Raw genomic sequence first — 19,343 nt, forward strand, 5'->3', positions numbered from 1 at the left:
GTCTGCTTGCAGGGAGAAGGTGGGAGGGTGCGCCAGCCCGGGGCACACTTGGCCCCAAAACCTAGGTGGAGGCTCTGCATCCCTGAGCAGTCTGCAGCAGGCTCCGCCGAGGCCTGTCGCCCCCACCCCCGAGGATGCCCTGCTACACGGGGGCATCCTGAGGCAGGTAGCTCCAGGCTATCATGGCAAAGTCAATTTTATTTTTAAAAGTAACAATAAAAATGCTACAAAACCCAGAATAAATACCAAGTTACAAGTTACAAAAGCCAAACCATTCTGGGAAAGCTTTGTGGTATAAAAAGGCAGCAGAGGAGAGGTTTGCACAGGGGAGACAGTTGCCTCTTTCCACAGCCCACCAAGACATCAGGAGCGACCCCAGCCTGGCACAGCAGAAGCCTGGCTTCTCACCAGACTGCACCAGCTCTCATCCCAGCCCCATCCCACTTCCCACAGTGTGTGGTGGGTACTGTCCCTCTAGTCCCGTATGTTCCTCCATCAGGTAGGGTGCCACTGTTACTGACGGGGAGAAACGGGCACAGATCTCTTCCCTGCCCTCACCAAGGGGTGTAAAAAAGACTCCCCATTAGCCAGGGATCCCAAAGGGCCTTCTCGAATGTGGGCAGGCAAGGTAAGGCCACCCTGGCCCAACGCTCCCGACGGTCCCCCACATCCTCCCTCCCTCAGGGAAATGACAGTGCCTGGCACACCGCAAGAGCTCAGACACAGGCAGGTCCTCTGCCGTGAGCTGTGCACAGGTGGAGCCCAGCTTCTGTGCTGTGCTGCGGAGGTGGAGGTGTGATGGGGCCAGGCTGCAGCCCACCCCGGGGCCCAGGTGAGTCCTCCCAGGCAAGGAGCCCTGGCAGCACCAGGCAGCACATCTGTCCCTGCAGGCCCAGGCTCAGCCTATGTGGGCCCCCAACCTGGCAAGGCTGTCACTGGCGCTGCCAGGAGGCCTGCTCCAAGGCCCGGCCCTGGCAGCAGATGGCAGCAGCTGCCACAGCTTCCTCACTGGTTCTGCCTACCACCTTCATGGCACGGCTCTTCACCACACATGTGTTGTCCACGGCGTAGGCCCCAAGGACCAAGGAGGCTCCGGGGAGGGCACTACAGCCCGTCAGCGTCCAGCCGTCCTCACAGGATACAGTAACCTGCCAGAGCCCGGGAGGAGACAGCACGTGTCTATACCACCTGGGCTTCACTTTGTCCCAACAAGCCCCAGGGCTACGATGCCAAGCCCTGGCTCTGCAGCTCACCCCTGGTGGCCCACGCCCAGCACCAACCACAGATGTGCTCTAAGTGCCCCATCTTGCACACCAGCCCCTGCCACTCAGCTGGCCTTACTACATCTCCCCTGCCCACCAACTGTGTCCCAGGACCTCCACATCCTCCAGGTCCCATGCCCTACTTGCACCATCACAGGAGCCCCGTTGTTACCGTCACTGCAGTGCAGCCTCAGCTCAGCTTGGAGCAAGCTGCTATACCCCACCCTTGCCTCAGGCTCCCACCCACCCAGCAGACCTGGAGTCTGACCTGGGGACTCAGACCACTGACATGGCCTTGGCCCACTAGGCCCACCCCCTCCTTCCTAACAGCGGAGTCACATCCCCAGCCCTTTCTAGTTTAGTTGGCAAAGTTGTATGGGCTAGGCTCACCTGTGTCATCCTCCTGCTTCAGCCTCCAGAGGCCGGGATTACTGGCATCTGCCACTGTGCCTGCCCCACACTCCTGCCATTGCGTAGCTGTCCCCTCTGCCTGAGTGGTATTCCTGGGATGTGCCCACTGGCTTGCCATGCCCACTGTCCAAGTGAGGCCTTCCTGACCTCCCCTCCCTTCCTGGCTCTGCATCCTCCATGTCATCTTTTGTTGTTGTTGTTGTTATTTTTTCTCCATGTCATCTTTTCAGAGCCCTAGAACTTGCAGGGCGCTGGGGCACCCCAGGTCTGAGGTGGGCCTGCCCTTCAGCCTGGTGACAGCACCCCTCCCCCAGACACAGCTGTGTCACCTCAGCCTCCTCAGTCAGCCAAAGCTCTTGGCCCTCTGCCCCCTCTCGGCAGACTATGGAACCACGTGTAGTACTTCTGTGCACCACATCTACTATGTTCTGTAAGGGCAACGGAGCTCAGCAGCAGCACCACAAACACGGCCTGCACCCAACACCCCACCCCGACATGTGACAGTGTGACAGGGGCACCAGTACTAACTCGAAGTGTAAGGGACAGTCGCATGCACCCGGCCTGCTCCTCACCTGCTCCACAGGCTGTGGGACACCATGCTCCTTGACTCTGCACTCCAGGCCAGAGGCCTGGCAGCAGGACGCGTGTACGCTGGCCTCCTTGGGGCCCACACACTGGCCGGGCCTACCTGGCCTCACCACAGGCCACCCGTGGGCACCAAAATCCTCAGCCTCCCAGTGGGCGCTGCAGCCTGGGTAGAGAAGGATCGACTCCATGTTGGGAATGCTGGGGACCCTCTTCCTGCCCCCATAGCATTAAGGCCTGAGGCTGGGGACACCCAGGGACAGCTCAGACAGGAAAGAGATTGGCCTGAGCAGCAGGATCCCAGGGTTCTCACCTCTGCTCTGCTGAGTCCCTCCTATGTGACCTTAGGAAAGCATTCAACCTCTGTGAACCTCAATTCTCAGTACAAACATGGTCTCCTTGCCACTCTGAGATGGGAGCGATGGGACAGGAGTCCAAGGCCTGAAACTGAAAGCCTCCTGGGTCCTACCCCCTCCAGCCTCCAGCAGAGTTGAGGCCTGAGCCCGGCACCTAGGTGCTCCTCCCATGGGCCTGAAGTGGCGCAAAATCACAGACAATAATCATGCAGCTGTAACGAGCCTCAGCTTCCCTGTGAAACAGTGACAGTGACATCACTGCCCTGTGACAATGAAATAGACATGTGTGGGAAGTCTCAGCACAGTCCGTGACCTGTCTTAGGGCCATGACTGCCAATGCTCTCAGTGTGCCCTGGGAAAGCCCTCAGTGTGCCCAGTTCTAAGGCCCCTCACTGCAAAACAGCTCAGGCAGTGTCTACAGGCAGAGCCCATCCACGGCTGCTGGGCCCAGGCTTTCTGCTAGGCATGCTTCAGGGCCCAGGACGCTGATGCAGAAAGCAAGCCAAGGGCACCAGCCCCTGCCCAGTCCCAGGACACCCAGCCCCTCTCCCCACTCAAACCCTGCCAGCACACCAGGCTGCTCTGCCGGGCCCTCCACTGCATTTCCATCCCCAACACGGTCATGGCCCCCTGCTGTCTCCAAGCCCTCCGGGCACCTGAACTCCACCAATCCAGGACAGCTCAGCCTCCTGCCACCTGAACACCATCCCCTCTCCATGCAGGAGAGACTTCCTGCTGCATGTGTGACATACTTTTGACAGAGTGGCCCTTCAGACAAGGAAAGGCAGTAAGAGATGGCAATAACAACGCTAGAACATGCAGCACCCCCCCATTTCACAGACTGGGAAACCGAGGCTCAGACCTGGTCAGCAGCATGCCCACCTGCTGGGGACAGAGTGGCGCTAGCCCAAGGTCTGCCTCATTGTGGACCTGGCCTTGGAGCCCTTCCTTCCTGGCTAGCCACCCAGGGCTTGTTCTAGCTGTCCCCACTTTGCCACCACCATAGGAGGGTATCTCCCTTCTTAGGTAGAAGAAAGCCAGGATAGAAAGACAAAATCAACTACCAGGGCCCCACAGTGGAAGTGCAACCCTGGGCTTACAATAGGTACATGGACACCCAACTGCTCACCCCCTGTGTACCATGCCTGCTGGGCCAGAGGTGTGAGGAGAAAGGCCAGCCTCCTACCTGTGAGGACCTGGTCCTGCTGGTGGCAGTGAACATGGGGTTTCATCCCAGCCACAGCCACGGCCATGTGCACGCTGCAGTTGGCCTGGGGCAGCAGGCAGCACCTGGCAACAGCGTAGACGCCCTCACCCCCAAATGCGTTGTGGGCCAGGCACACTCGCCTGCCCCTGAGGTCCTGCAGCCAGAGACAGAGGCCAAGCCTGCTTTACCGGGATGCAGGGCTGCAGGGGCCTGAGGCCCTCTGGGGACCAGGACCCATGCCTGCCTGGAACACTGCTCTGCTGTGGGCAGCTCTTGGTTTCCTGAAGTTCTTTCAGATACTGAGACAGGGGGAATCCAGAAGTCAGGCACAGGGCTGATCCTGCTCCACCACCACCACCCAGCCCCAAGGGCCCCATCCATGCTGCCCATGCCAGGCAGGCACCTCCATCCCACGGCATCCCTGGGACACAGGCATGGCTTCCTCCCCAGCAGCCCCCTCATGGCACCCAGGGCCCCAGGCAGGAGTCTAACACACACACACACACACACACACACACACACACACACACACACACAGGGCAGGCTACCTCGATGCGCTCGCCCCGCCGTTTCCCACTCCGAGAGAAACTAGAGCAGCTCAGCAGCTCCTCGCCAGGGGCACAGTGGGCCCGGGCGGTAGCCATGCGCGTGGGCCCCGAGTGTGCTGACCACACCGTCCTGCAGAGCAGCTGGCCCCCTGCAACAGGCCCCTGGTGAGGAGGGACCCAGAGGGCAGTCCCCAGGGACCCTAGTAGGGGTCAGCTCCTACTGGGCCCAGGACTTCTCAGGGCCATGGGCACGCCACTGGCCACCAGCCACCCTCTACCCTGCTCACCTGCTCTGTGGGTACTGGGGGGCAGTGTGGCCACCAGGTTTGGTGTCAGCACTCGCTGGTCCTCAGGGAACCAGGCCTCGTTGATGACGTCTTTGGCAGAGAAGTGGATCAGCCTCTGCCGCAGCTCAGCCAGCGTGAGCTCTGGCTCAGCCTTCAGCATCATGGCCACTATGCCTGGGGTGGGATGGGGTGGTCAGAGCTGGTGGCAGTGTGGCCCTCCTTCCTAACCAAGGCCTCCAAAGCACCACACTACCCTTCAGGAAGCCGCCCATGGTTTGCTGTGGAGGCAAAGCCAGCTACTAAGACATCCTGCTCTCCTCCTGCTGGGCCCTGGTCCTTACCAAGTGAACTCCTATTCATCCCTGACAGGCTAGATCAAGTGTCTCTCTTCCAAGAAGCCTTCCCTGCCCCTCAGAATGCTCTGGCGCCTCCTCTGGGCTCATGCTGCTGGATCCCTGAAGGCTCTGCTCTCCTGTTTCGGGGACCACCTCTCCCATTAGCTGAGAGCTGCCGGAGGGCGCCTCTGCGGTCTGGATCTGCCGTGTCCCCCAGGCGTCTAGTACTAAGGCTTGGTCCACAGCCTGTGGCACTGCTGGAAGGTGGTGGAGCCCAGAAGGTGGGGCTCTTGGGAGGAAGTTAGGTTGCTGACGCAGTGTCCCTCCTTCCTGCTCTCTCCTTCCCCGCCCCCTCTTCCACTCAGTGTCACCCCCACCAGCCCAGGGACAGAGCTGGCCAACCGGTGGCGCCTGTGCAGCCACTCACACGTGTGCATCCTGCCCCAGACCCTGTCTATCCTTGGGGCCCATGGTGGCCACAGCGGCGGTGACTGACCTGCCACATGGGCAGCAGCCTGTGACGTCCCACTCTGTGACACAAAGCAGGTGCTACAATCACTGGAGGCACCAATAATGTCCTCCCCTGGGGCAAAGAGGTCCACACAGCGGCCAAAGTTGGTCCCCAAGGTCCCCAGGGTTACTGGCTGGTCCTGGGCATTGGTGGCCCCAACTGTGATGACCTGGAAAGGTGAGGAGGGGGGTGGCAGAGAAGAGTGAGGGAAGGGTGCAAGGAGGACAGACCTTGCCAGCCACGCTGGCCAACTCCCACACACCCAACTGGGGAACTCTGTTCACACTAGGGAACTCTGACTCCCACAGGCAGAACTCTGATACTTTGTGCCCTGACCCACCTGTGCTCCTCACCATATGCATGCACATTCCAACGACCCTGTGCAGAGCAGTCTCATGGGAAGACATGCGACAGAGGGGGAACTAGTCCTACTTTAAGTGCTGCAAAGCAGGGAGGCGGGACAGGTTCTAGGTCGTCTTTCACTTGCTTGGTCAGAGTCCTGAGGGTGAGCCCAGGTCCTTCACACTGGGTGACATCACCAGCCCTTTTTTAAATTTGGAGGCTATGGGCTGGTGAGATAGCTCAGTGGACTAAGTGCTTGCCTAAGTCCACTAGGCAGAGACGAGGGTTTGATCCTCAGTACCGCATGGCACCCTGCCCCCTCACCCTCGGGTGTGCTGAGCAGACTTGAGTCCAGGCATGGTGCTGCATGCCTGTAATCCCAGCACTGGGGAGGCTGAAAACAGGAGGCTCGCCATGAGTGCAAGCTGCACAGTGAGACCCTGTATCAAATGGACCAGGTTGGGTGCGAGCCTGAATTCCTCCTACTTCAGCCTCCCACAGGGCAGAATGACAGGGTAACTTCTGCACCTCCCATGCCAGCCATCAGCCTGCCAGGCCCAAGCATTGCTGGGAAGTCCTCCCCTGGCCACTGCACTCAGATGGCCCTGCACGCGGCAGATCCCCCAAAACGTCGTGCAGGTGGGGACGTGAAGCCTGCTCCTCTGAGCCCTCCCTGTGTTCACATGGCCCAGTGACCTGCAGGCACATAGCACTGCGGATGACATGAGGGCTACAGCCCAGTACCCCTAGCCCCAGCCCCCAGCCTTCAGCCTGCTTGCTGCAGGAGTAACGAGATCTCTGCAGGGACTTAGGGCTGGGAAGCCACAGATCACATCAATGGGGCCAGGATGCTCTGGGCTGACTGTCCTTTGGTCAAGTCCCAGCTACCTGAGTGTCTGGGGAGGAGGCAGGTGACAAGAGAGAGCTGCGGTGCTATTCTGTCCCCCACAGGGGCTGGAGGACCGAGGATCAGCAGCCTGGGGTGGGGCATGGAGAAGACCTTTGGGGGGCAGTGGCCAGGACATTGGCCACCATGGGGCAGCACCAGGGCACCCACCTCTGGAGCTGAAGCTGGGGAGTAGAGGCAGGCATCGTCCCGGAAGTTGCCGGCTGCCGCAACCAGCACCACCCCCACCCTTGCCAGGTGGTGGCAGGCAGCGTTGAGGGTGCGGCTGTACCCACCAGCCAGGGGCAGCAGCACCACCAGCGGCCCCACGGGCTGAGCCAGCTGGCTTTTCCGAATGAACTCCAGGCCTGGGGAGTAAAGCCGAGTCACTTCCCCAGACCTGCTTTCCCCCACAGCCTCGTCCTCATAGGTACAGAGGGTGGCACCCAATGGCGGCACCCCCAGGGTATGTACTGCTTTTCTAAGGGACTCATCTGCTCTAAGCAGATGGGCACTGGAACATACATGGGCCCCATCCACTAGCTGAAGCCTAAAGAGAGAAGACCAAGCTCTGGGGAAGAATTTGGCCCTGGGCTCGGACTTCACAATGCTTCACCTCCCTCAAAAGCCCAATGGCAAGTCTGGGAGAGCCCAGGGGTGAACTGAGTACACAGGTGGGCCCCTGGACCTTTGCAGCCTCAAGGGTTGCACAGGTCTGGCCCAAACTGGGCTTGCTGTGTGGGGCCCAGAGCCAGCACCTTCCCCAGTGGCATCGCCAGCTCCAGCTGCATCGCCTGTGCAGGGCACCCTCTTCAGCCAGCTAGCAGCTGAACAAGTGCCCTGGGCTGGCCCAGGGTCAAGGTGTAAAAGCCCCTTGGCTTGGTGTCTGGCCACAGCAGGATATCATAAGCCAGACATCCTCCCTCTTCTCTACCCACAGGCCACTGTCCTAGCAATCAGCACCAACTCCCAGGTGCCCACACAGCAGACTGGCTGGCATCTCCAGCAGAGACTGCCAAAGTTCTGTTACCAGCTCCTCTAAAAGGCCTGCCCAGTCATGGTGTGTGCCCGGCAACAGTAGCTGCAGGACCCTGTCACCCATGCAGGCAGTGAGTCTACTGCTTCAGAGAACAGAGATGGAGAAAGCTTGCTGAACTCACCTCAGGCGCTGCCCAAATCTAAGACAGCGTGATGGAAAACAGAACTTCTGTTTTGTTTTATCTTATTTTGCTTTTTGCTTTCACCTATGAGGGTGCCGCTGACTGTGCCCTTTCCTTGGCAGTTGAGCCCAGGTCTTGCTACACAGGTCGGGCTAGGCTTGAACTCACTCTGTAGCCCAGGTTGGCCTTGACCTCACCTGGAATCCACCACCACGTCCAGCTCCAAGAAAACCGAACTTTTAAAGGAGTTGCAGAGGGGACTAGTGTGGGATCTTGCAGAGAGCCTGACCCAGGGCCTGGACAAAGCCTCCACCCTTCGAAGCTTCAGCTTCTCTGTGTGCACCCATGACCCCTGCCAGCTCTGTCCCACTAGAGCTCCAGCCAAGGCCCCCTTTGCTCCCCAGTCAGGGCACACCAGGGCTTCCCAGACTTGAACCCCTCTCTGCCAGGTGCCACTCACCTATGAGGGTGCCGCTGACTGTGCCCTTTCCTTGGCAGTTGAGCACACGCAGGCTGCGTAGGCTGGCACCCTTCGCCACACCTGCATCCCGGCCGCTGACCACACCAGCCAGGTGGGTGCCGTGGCTGTCACACTTGTTTGCCTGCTCGAGCAACACAAGGATCTCATGAGAAAGGCTGCCACCCCTCGACGTATCCGCAAGGGACAGATGGATGGACACCCTCACCCCACCATTGACAGCCAGGGAGGGGCGGAACAGCAGGGGCACAGCCATGAGGCCAAGACGGGGGCAGAGGGTGCGCACCTGTCTGTGGAAGCGTGTCCCATCCTCTTCGGGTACACTCTCAAAGTCGGTGACTGTGATCCTGCCCTGGATTTCCCGGTGGCCGCTCTGGATGCCAGTGTCTAAGAGGTACACCTCCACCAGGCCGCCTCCACCTTCCCCAGGCAGCACCAGGAGAGAACCACCGGACGCTGGCATTACGGCTGTGTGGGAGCTGGCGCTGTGCACGCTAAGTCACGGCACCTTACACACAGAGCCTCTCAGCTGCACACATGTCTGTCTACAATGTGGCAGGGAGGGGGCAGGAGCTGTCTGTGGCTGAGTCAGTGGCAAGTGATGGAGTGGGGAAAGGAGCCAGGGTAACTGGTTCAGGAGCATTATTGTGGCTGGCAAGTGACAGGCATATAGAGAAGAGAGTCAGGAGCACGCTGTGCAGCGAGCCTGGGTACAGCCTTTCCCAGCTCAGCCTGGGCACAGCGGGGCTGAGGCATGGAAGCAGAGCAGGGCAGCCCGAGCTGCCAGTTCTTTGTATTGAGGAAATGGAGACTCAGGTGCTACTCCTCAGGCTCAGACCATGTGCTCTCTACAGGTGCCAGGAGGGTCCCGGGGGCTGTTTCCTCCAGACCTGAATTACAGCAGTCTACCCAAAGCCTGACATGCACTCCTCCTTTCTCCAGGGTGAATGGGGTTCCCCAGGAAATGGGGTTCTCTGGGAAATGGGGTCACCAGGAAGTATGTTCTCCAGGAAGTGAGGTTCCCCAAGAAGCACAGTTTCCCACAAAACGGGGTTCTTCAGGAAGAAGGCTGCCAAGCAAGACAGGTGAGGGGCACAGGAGAAGGCAGGGAGAACCTGCAGGTCGCCATGCAGCTCGGCTGCAAGGAGCAGAGGGAGGAGGAAGGAGCCTCGGGTCTCAGAGAGAGCCTGAGCCTGGCCAGCAGAGCCTTGGGGAAGGCTGCCAGCACCGCTGTTGCTCCAGGAGTTACTGCTGAATGAGGACAGGAGGTGGCTAGACCCACACCTTCCAGTACTACCAGCCATGCTGCCGCAGTAGGTGCCTTGCCTTGCAAACAGCCCCTCCAGGACCATCACTACCTCCCTCTGGAAGAGGAATCTAAGACTTAGAGAGCCAGAGCAGTGTTCAAGGTCCCACAGCTCAAGGGTGCCCCAGTTGCGTTTGTGCCGCGTGAATGGAAGGTGTACCCTGGGGCCAGCCAGCCTTGTCCCCAAGGCGCCCACCTGCCTCACCACAGCCCAGCATTGCTGGAAATCCTCCTCCAGCCAAGGCCCCCACGACTCCAGGACTCCACACGCAGCTTTTGGCCTCCGTGCTTCACCCGCTAGGGGCAATGCAGCACCTCCCAGGCAGGAGTGGGTGGAGCAGGCAGTGGTCCCAGGAAGCTATGTTCACACCCTGACCCCAGACTATACTGCACCCATCAAGTCAGGGACCTCCAGACACTGGGTCCATACAGAGGTCCTTACAGAGGAACAGAGAGGATAGGGGCAGAGACACAAGGCAGGGATGCTGTGGCCACCAAGAAGGAAAGGCAAGAAGGAGCATCCTCAAGGCCACATGCTCTATTTCCAGGCCCTGAGCCCCACTGGAGTCCTGATCTGCCACTAGAGCCTCAACCACCCGGGAGGACGTGGACACGGGTACCATGCCCACTGTACTTGTGACAAGAAGATGCTCTGAGAGGGAAGTGGCTCCCCAAGATCTCACAGTTAGGAGCTCATGAGTAGCAACTGAGTTCCCCTCTGACCATGAAGCACAAGATCCCAGGCCAGGAGACCCTCAGATCTTGTACTGTTCCCTGGAATCTAGCTGTCACCTGCAAGGTCCTGCTAAAGCCTGGGCTGCTCCCCTCCCCACCCTCCATCTCTACAGGGAGCCTCTCAGGACAGAGACAGGGTGAGCAGAAGGCCAGCAGAGCCCAGCCAGGAGTCACAGATACCCAGGGGTCTGTCCGACTGTGCCCCTCCCCCAGGTGAGGGCAGCTTATCAGGCCACCTGTATAGAGACAGCAAAAAAGGGCATCCTTGCTCCTGCATAGAGATGGGGCCACCAGGCCTGGCCAGGAAAGGGACTAACAGGGCCTGCGCACCACTGGACCAAGAGGAGGCTGCACAAGGAGGGAAGGACACGAGGAGGGGTCAGTGGGGGAAGCCAGGCCCCTCACAGGGCAGGGGGGACACAGAACCAGATGAGTCAGCAGGTGGGGTCACCACAGGGTGCTCACTGGGGGCGCTGTACTCCTCTGCCTGGTACCGTGCAGGGAGGATCCTCTCCAGATTCCACGGGACGCTCTGCGCGAAGACGGAGGAGTCTTCCTCAATGTACTCAACGTGTGGCAGCCGCAGGGCCTGAAGAAGCCAGGGGACTCTGCTCCAGCACCCCCAAAGCATGTCCCAGGGGCCCAAAACTTGACCTTCCCGCACCCCGCAGGCAGGGGCAGGACCAGGACCAGGACCCCATGTTCTCACCCATCTAACAGGCGGGGTGCCCAGTGCAGTGTGGCACCGAGAGCCCACATCTGCAGGAAGGCTGGCGGGGCCTGGGTGCCTGGAGTGGAGCACCAGGCTGCAGCCGCAGTGTACTGGCAGCGACTGCCAGCCAAGCTCAGCCCTGGGGGTATCAACAGGAATCGGGTGCCACCAGCCCCTGTCCATGCCGCAGTGCCCTTTCCTCACTCAGCCCAACTAGAGGCCCCATTCATCTGTAGATGCCTCAGTATCCTGTGCCTGCTCAGACTGTTTCTGTGAGGACAGACTGGTACACAGTTATTCAGTCACAGGATGCTGCCCTGAACCGACCACATGCAGGAGTGTGGCAACCTAGGAGCCCCTGCCAAGTATGTACTGCTGTGGCCTCTCACCCTGGGCCTCCACGTCCAAGGCACACAGAAAATTGGTGTGCAAATGATGATTATGTGCTGCCATTAAATTAGAGGACACAATGTGCACCATTGCACTGGCTTAGGGTGCAGGAGAGCAGGGAGGCCAGAGGTCCTCGGCCACCCACACCCATGGTTAGCCCCATGACTTGGGCCATGCTGCCCCAGGAGAGGAAGCGTGCACCTCATATCATGTGGTTGAGGGATGACCTGGTGCCTGTCCTCATGTGCTTCCCAGGCTAGACCCCACCCCTGATGTCTGGTGGTCTTATCTCTGCCTTGGAATTCCCCACACACACACACCAGTACCGGGGATGGAGTCCAGGGTCTTCATATGAAGCTACAGCCCTCGCCATCTTTCAGAATTTGAGACAGGGTCTAAGTTGCCCAGGCTGGACTGGAACTTGCAATCCTCCTGCCTCAGCTGCCTAGATTTCTGGGATTATGGACATGTACCACCAGAACATGCTTGTACTCATTTTCAGGTGAAGTCAGAAGGGTCTCTGGGGTGTGGCCAGGTTCACAGGCATTTGCACCCAAGCTGAAATCATTGGGCTGGAACCCCAAGGGCCACGTCCCCCTTGGTGTCCAGGAGAACCCACTGAGACGAGGAGAGGCAGCTCACCAGATCCAGCAGGTCTGCACTCATCTTCACGAGGAAGCCGGGGACCAGGTGGTGGAAAAGGTGCAGGACGGTGGTGAGGTAGCCCCGGCGGGCAGCCCTGGTTTGCAGGCGGAGGGCTGTGTGCTGGGTCTGCTCATGGTGGGTCCCCTCCTTTAGCACCACCATGTAGGTGCTGGGCAGCCTCCATGCCTCCTGAGGGTGGGGGAGGAGGTGTCAGACCACAAGGGACCCTGTGCAGACCCCAGCCCCCTATGCAAACAGCAATTAGCGTCACAGCAGGAGACAGTAAACTGCAGAGACCGAAGCAGGGCAGAAAGCCACAAACCCCCCCCCCCACACACACACACATGCGGGCCACGTGTCCCAACATGGCCAGAGCCAGCAACCAGGCTGCAGGGGATGTAGGGCTGTACTCCACGTGGCTGCTCCTGTGCCATACCAGGCTCTCCCAGGACCCCAGCCCAGAGGCCACCTAGTCCTGCCTGCCTCCCCAGTCTGGCTCCTGATCTCTCCTTCTGAGGACAAGACTCACATGGTCCAGAATCCCGGCTCCAGAAGCTACAAGCTGTGCAGCCCTGAGCCAGCCACACAGCCTCCCTGAGCCTCAATGCCTCCTCTGGGTGGCAGGGACCACGGTACCCACAGCACAGGCCTGCTGGGAGGGGGAGGGATGGCAGTGTTGAGCATCCCCTCCTGCTATGCAAACGCGGGCAGAAGCGCCTTCAAGCAGTTGCCCACATGTTTGGCTTCAGTTAGCTCGAGGGCTCTAGCTGCCCTCACAGCTGACGAATATTCCTGAGCACCCTGACCACAACCTTCACTGTCCCCATGGATGGCAAAAGCCTCCGAAAATGGGGGGCCAGACCTCCCTCCGCCCACGGAAATAAGGTTCAATCGCCAGCTCCTCCTAGCTTAGCGTCACCTCCCCCGGCAGCTGTGCCCTCCCACAACCGGGTGTGCCCCCTGGCCTCCAGCCAGAGCGAGGCCGGAACACTTTACCCAAAGACTCAGAGCCCATGGGTGTAGGACCACACCTAGATCTCAGACAAGCAACAAGAGACCGGATGCATAAGTGACACCATAGAGATGCGTGAGTATACGCAGATGCACAGCGACGGGGGTGGGGGACTCGTCAGCTTCTACCATCACATCAGCTACAAAAACTTTCAGTTCGAAACATATTCCGCCTTCTCCACCTGTGCTCCTCCTCCCACCACCGCCTAAATAAAATTCTTCCACCGGCATTTATTGGACTCCTATTCATGCTTCAAAGATCCATCTACAACGCCCTCTGTCGAATGAAAATCTAATGAATGGACAGGATACTCCGCAGTGGAATCAGAGCTCTGGAGGCCGAGTTCTGTGTCCCGGGGCGGGGGTGGCTTCGCCTCTTCTCTCTGGACCTCAGTTGCTTGTGACTACAGCAAAAGGATTGATCTGAAATGATTTTCTGCTTGCCAACACTATTTCTATTCTCAATGCAATTCCTACAAAACACCCACGGAGCGGGAGCAAATGGCCAAGCAAGCAGGAAGTTCCTGTTCCATGCTAGCGGGGGCAGCCACACCCCGGCCAGAGGTGGTCTGGGATGCCGGCTCTCCAGATGCAGTATCGGTACTTCCAGAACAGTCATTCTGGGGGCTGGAGACAGGAAATGTCCCTGAGCACCCTGACCACAACCCTCATTGTCCCCATAGAAGGTAAAAGCCTCTGAAAATGGGGGGCCAGACCTCTCTCCACCCAGCAAGGCAAGAGGGTGAATCCAGAGACCACGCGGCAGCCCGGGACAAGACTCCCTCCACAAATGGCCTCTTCCCAAACCGGATCTGGGGGTCACTCGTGGGTCCACAGAGCTGCAAGACCTCATCCCCACGCAGGCTAGGACGGTTGTCTCTCTTTCCATAGGGGCTCAAGAGTAAGCGATTTCCGAGCACCCTACAACTGGGGATGCAGCGGCTGTGCGCCTTGGCTGGACGCAGCGTCTGACGGACCCTGCAGGGCTCTCCGTGGTTGCGGCCTCTAAGGCAAATCGCCAGACGCCCGTCCCCGCCCAGCGCCTGGTGCCCGGTGCCCCGCACCCCTCTCTCGCCGCCACTGCCAAGCTCCCTCCAGACCCGGCCCCGCGCCCCACTGCGGCCGGCCATCCAGACCAAGTTCCCTCCCTCCGCCCTCAGGCGCTCGGGGACACTGAGGCCGGAGGAGGCTGCATCTCGCACGCACCTTGGCGCAGCGGTGGAAGGTGGCGGAGGGCACATGCGGGGCCGCGTCGGCCGGGCCGTCCTCCTCCGACGGGAAGGCGAGTGCCAGCTCCGCGTAGTCGCTATCCTCGTCCTCCGGGGCGCCGGTTCGCCCGAGGCCCAGCATCAAGAGCAGCAGCAGCGGCCACCGGGGCGGCGCAGGTCCGCGGGTGCGCATCACGGCGGCGCGGGACGGGGACGGGCGGAAGACCAGGTGTGCTCGGCTCGAAGCTGTGCGTCTGTCCCACGCGAGAGTCCGGGCCTCGACGCCGGCCGAGCCTTCTAGGGTGTGTGCTCTCGACGTCCGGGGGCTGGTAGATCACGCCACCGGAGCCCCATCGGACGATCCTATCTGATTAAACATTAACGGAGCCCCAGGACTGGAGGATCAGGTTTCGGCCTTGCCTCCCCAAATAGCGTCAGATTACGCTCAGAGGGAGGAAAAGCCAATCTCAGCCCCTATTTGGGCTGGAAACAACCCTCGCTCGCTGGGAGCCCTGCAGCCCACCTCCTCGGCGCTCGCTGTCCCCCACCCCGTCTCTCCTTGTGCTTGGGGACCCTGCATAAGTCGTCTGATTGCAGAGGCCGCCAGCCTCCCCTTGGCATCCTCCACATGGCCTGGATACCTCCTCACAAATGCTCCAACTTTATCACCCCTGTGCCTTCAAAATACAGCATTGATGGGCAGCCTGCAGGCTTTCGGAAGGCTTTATTCTACAAGGATGAGCTTCATTCACAATTCCCCTCCCCTCCAGGCACAAGCTCCACACAATCCACTTAGCAGATCCCTTTTACATACCATGCCTGGAGCTCAATGGCACGATACCCAGCTGGAGGAGGTAGTGGAAAAAGGCCGCTGGGGCTTCCGATGGCACACGTGGTCCAGCATGGTGTACACTTTCCAGCAAGGAAGACCGAAGATGTTGCTAGGGCCCCTCTGGGCAGATGCTCAGCTGGTTCTCAGGTTGGACTCCAGGTGTTGAGTCTGAAGTTGCTGCCCCAGGGGATTGGAGGGACCTGCTAGGGTGAGGACAGAGCGGTTTCCCTGGTCTTTCTGTCTGTCCCCTGGGAGGCCCTCCTTCCTGCTGCCTCCAAGCTTTCTCCCAAAGCTCCTTCCTGAGGAGAGATGCAGGTGTTCTCTGCTGGGGACCGTGTGTTTGGATGGAGGCAGGAGGATCACCATGTGTTCAAGGCCAGCCTAGACTACATAGTGAGTCCCTGTCTAAAAAAAGAGAGAGAGATAAGATCATTGTGGTTTAGAGTGAGCCTTGAGCCACATGGCCCTATGGCTGATTTCCTGAGGAAAAAGAGGGACATGTCAGATGCAGGAGGGCAGCCCCAGATGGTGGAGCCACCTACTAGAGGGACATGGATGTGAAGAAAGGAACGCAGGAGCCACCAGAGCTGAGGCCAGGAAAGGCTCTTGCCAGTGCGTTTGGAGAGTGTGGCCAGGCCCACCCTAAATACAAACTTGTGTCCCCCGCACAGCAAGAGCACAGATTGTTTGTCAGTGGCCACCAAATCTCTAGTGATTTGTTGTTTCCCTAAGAAACTATTGTACTCATTTATCTGGGATCTTTTCAGAGCTGTTTGATTTTTTTTATTTAAAAATTTTAAATAGGCTTTTAGCATTTATATCATGGCTATTTTTAACTTTATTTTAGTGAGGTGGATGTTAAGTGTGTAGTCTTAATTAGAAGGTCCAGTGTCAAAATCCAGTTGGTGGAGTCCAGCAGCTGTCCCCGCCAGCCCCAGGGTTTCTCTCTATGCCCTGACCTAAAATCACAGAACACCTTGACCACTCTGTGTGCAGGATTTTCCCAGCAGGCTGGAACCCAGGCCGGAGCACTGACTACTCATTCCCAGGCACCCCTCAAGGTCCCTAAGTTGTTGCTCCAAATGTTAAACATTTGGCCCTGACCCTGAGCTAGCACCTTAGAAACCTTCCTCTACACTGGGAGGAATGTATACAATGTGTTAATTATTGAAACTGTCCTACCAATTTGATTTGAAACTGTCTCATTGTTATTTGTTTATTTAAAAAATTATGGAAAAAAAAAAAAAAAGAAAGAAACCTTCCTCGGAACTCTGTACTACCCCAGAAGCTGTGGGCACCCAGTAACAGCCCCTGTCTCCTCCCCCAAAGATGCAGCACGCCCCTGCGGACCGCTCACCTAGCAGTCGTGCTGCTTTCTCTGGAATCCAAGCCGCCCATCTCAGGACTCTGGTGGAAACATTGTGGGCCAACGCTCTCGAGAAGAAGCTATCCTCAATCCTGCTTCTGCAGTTAAAATCTCCTTGGTGCACCCACATCTGCTCCCTGTGCTTTGGAGTATGGATTATGCCATCCTGACTGGCTCCCAGTGTCTTTAACCCCTCTCCCATTGGTGACGTAGGGACTGCTCTCTACTCTATAATCAAGCCTGCATTGAGCAGGTGTCGTGGCACATGCCTGTAATCCCAGTACTTGCGGGGCTCAGGCAGGAGGGTCATCACAAATTTCAGGCAGGCCTGGGCTATATAATGTGATCAAGGCCAGCCTGGACTGCACAACAAGACCTCGACAGTGGGTCGAGGGCAGACTCGCAGGGCTGGTGAGGCTCTGAGAGGCATGCAGTAGGGGGAAGTCTGTGCGTGGTACTGCTGCCAGGAGCTCCGACGGCTCTGGCCAGCTCTGCTCAGGCCCCAGTCTGCACCATCTCTGCCTTTCACGATCCTGTGGTTTTGAGCCCTGACTACACCCTGAGCATCCAAGCAGCTCTCCTGCCCCTCGAGCACTGCCATCTGCTGTAATAAAACCTTCCCTTTGATCTGCCGGGAGATCTACACTTCTGTTTATCTCACCGACTTCTTCTGGTGGTTCCACAACCCAAATACCCACCAATAGAAGACAAGTTATAGGCTGTTCATACACTGAAATGTTGTGCAGCTGCTAGAACAGGCACTAAATAAAACTGGGATTGATGGAACATACAGCGCTTTGGGAAGCTGAACCAGAAAGATTGAAGGTTTGAGCTCAACCAGGGCAACTTAGCAAATTAGGAGATACTGCCTCAAAATAAAAAATGAAAAAGGCTGAGGCTATAGCTCAGTATGAAGGCTCTGGGTTCGATCCCCAGTACCAGGGGGAATAAAAGAATGACACAGACATGTATATATTGTTATTGAGAAGTGTCCAACATCAGTAACTTCTAAGCAGCATGTTATGATCCCATCTTGATAAAATTGCTACACATGGTAGCAGTCAGAACAACATGTCTATAGTGAGATTTCTGAGGCAAATAGCATAGAAAGAGAAATGGTTTATTTCACTCACAGTTTTCTGCATTCAGAGGCACAGTGCCTGCATCAGCGGAGCTCTAGCAAGATTGGCAGATGGCAGAGACAGGAGCGCACGTTGGAGCCATGGATCTGCTCTCCCACAAGAGCAGAGAGATGGCTGGCCAGGGCCTCACGGTCCCCTGCAGTCTGTGCTCTCTGTGTCCAAGGACTTTCCACAGGGGCCACCTCTGCCGGACACTTGGGAGGCTACCGGGGCTGTCCACATCAGTGCTCATCGTGTGTGTGGTGCTGGCCTCTGCACATAGAAAGCAGAGCCTGAGGCACACGCACCGCCTGAAGGGCAGGGCGTCTTGAGCTGTGCACTCCATGGGCCTGTCGTGCTCGGAGCTGTAAATACACACGGTGCCTCTCCATGCTTATACAGAGCTGCTCACCTGGGTTCACACAGCACCTTTGTCTCCCTATCTCGTTTGTGCCAGCCTGGTGGGTTGGCTGAGACCACTGCTTCCATTCACCAGATGAAGAAACTCGAGCCCAGAAAGGTTGAGCCCTTGGTGACATCACATATTTATGATCCATGAATCTACATGCTCTTTCCAGAGATTCCCTAAAATCCAGGGTACCCACAGGGCTGGGAGGGTGAGAGCTGAGTTCTCTGTAGGCTGCATCCCTCTGAAGAGCCCAGAGCTCTTCCTCCAGCTACTGGCACTCCAGGGAGGTGACATGGGAGAGAGGAGGTCAGAGGGCCCTGCAGTGTCTGCCTGAGCGCACAGCTGCCTAAGTCTGAAGACTTGCATCAAAAAGTGACAGATATAAATGGCTGCTTGCAGATCTGCCTGGTCATGTGTCTGTCTCTCCCATGGGACTGTAAATGTGATATAAGTAGGAACCTTGTTTAAGCCACTCTGATGTCCCCTACACCAAGCCAGAGCTTGGCATGTATAATTAGTGACTGAGGTAACAGATCAGAGGTCTCCAGTTCCCAAGCCACACGGGGTGCTGGTTCCTGGTCTGTTAGGAGCTGGGCCACACAGCAGGAGGTGAGCTGCAAGACAGCACAGCTTCATCTATATTTAGAGGGCCTGGGAGATAGCTCAGTAGAATAAGCCCTTACCTGGCAAGCGCAAGGTCCTGAGTTCAATCCCCAGTACTGGAAAAAAAAAAAAAAAGTATTTAGAGCTGTTCCCCACCTCTCACATTACCGTCTGAACTCTGCCTCTTACAGTAAGCTGTATGTGTGATGGATCTAGGCCTTGAGCTCCTTGTGAGGATCTAATGCCTGATGATCTGAGGTGCAGCTGAGGCTGTGTTGCTAGCAATGTGGAGCAGCCGCAGACAGAGGTGCACACTAACAGAGAGGTTGAACTGCGCAGAGACCATTAAAAAAAAATCAGTTGCTTGGAGACTCCTAACAAAACCCTATCAGTGAGTGGCAAGTGAAAATTCAGTTCACTTGGTGGCAGGCTTTATAGCTGACAGTGAGCTGGTGCACTTCAACAGTAGAGGTACCTCTGGTGTGAGAGTCTCACAATTATTTTATTTTTTTTCCATAATTTTATTGATCAACAATAGCGATGAGACAGTTTCAAACCAAATTGGTAGGACAGTTTCAATAATTAACACATTGCATACATTCTTCCTAGTGGTTATTTGCTGTACAAGATGCGGACA

General features: G+C 57.7%; 1 protein-coding gene across 1 annotated transcript; it reads right to left on the minus strand.

Moving 5' to 3' along the window:
• Positions 1 to 639: 639 nt before the first annotated feature.
• Positions 640 to 14,705, minus strand: Pcsk9 (proprotein convertase subtilisin/kexin type 9). Its single transcript, XM_004642595.2, has 12 exons — positions 14,374 to 14,705; positions 12,154 to 12,345; positions 10,875 to 10,998; positions 8,655 to 8,788; positions 8,351 to 8,492; positions 6,902 to 7,098; positions 5,488 to 5,671; positions 4,657 to 4,830; positions 4,370 to 4,518; positions 3,801 to 3,975; positions 2,246 to 2,424; positions 640 to 1,148 (listed from the first exon to the last, which is right to left on the minus strand). Exons 1-12 carry the CDS (start codon positions 14,566 to 14,568, stop codon positions 933 to 935), a joined length of 2,061 nt encoding a protein of 686 aa, XP_004642652.1. The 5' UTR covers positions 14,569 to 14,705; the 3' UTR covers positions 640 to 932.
• Positions 14,706 to 19,343: the final 4,638 nt, after the last annotated feature.

This window comes from Octodon degus, unplaced genomic scaffold, assembly GCF_000260255.1.
Source record: "Octodon degus isolate 3935 unplaced genomic scaffold, OctDeg1.0 scaffold00156, whole genome shotgun sequence".
Lineage (NCBI taxonomy): Eukaryota > Metazoa > Chordata > Mammalia > Rodentia > Octodontidae > Octodon > Octodon degus.

What these genes read in the sequence shown, in the direction of transcription:
- Pcsk9 (XM_004642595.2), bottom strand. Translation starts at nt 14,568, where the DNA reads ATGCGCACCCGCGGACCTGCGCCGCCCCGGTGGCCGCTGCTGCTGCTC. An exon ending in CCTTCCACCGCTGCGCCAAG is followed by an intron (nt 12,346 to 14,373) that starts GTGCGTGCGAGA and finishes CCCCACCCTCAG; the next exon opens with GAGGCATGGAGGCTGCCCAG. An exon ending in GGCTGCTGCCCATGTGGCAG is followed by an intron (nt 4,831 to 5,487) that starts GTCAGTCACCGC and finishes ATCCCACCCCAG; the next exon opens with GCATAGTGGCCATGATGCTG.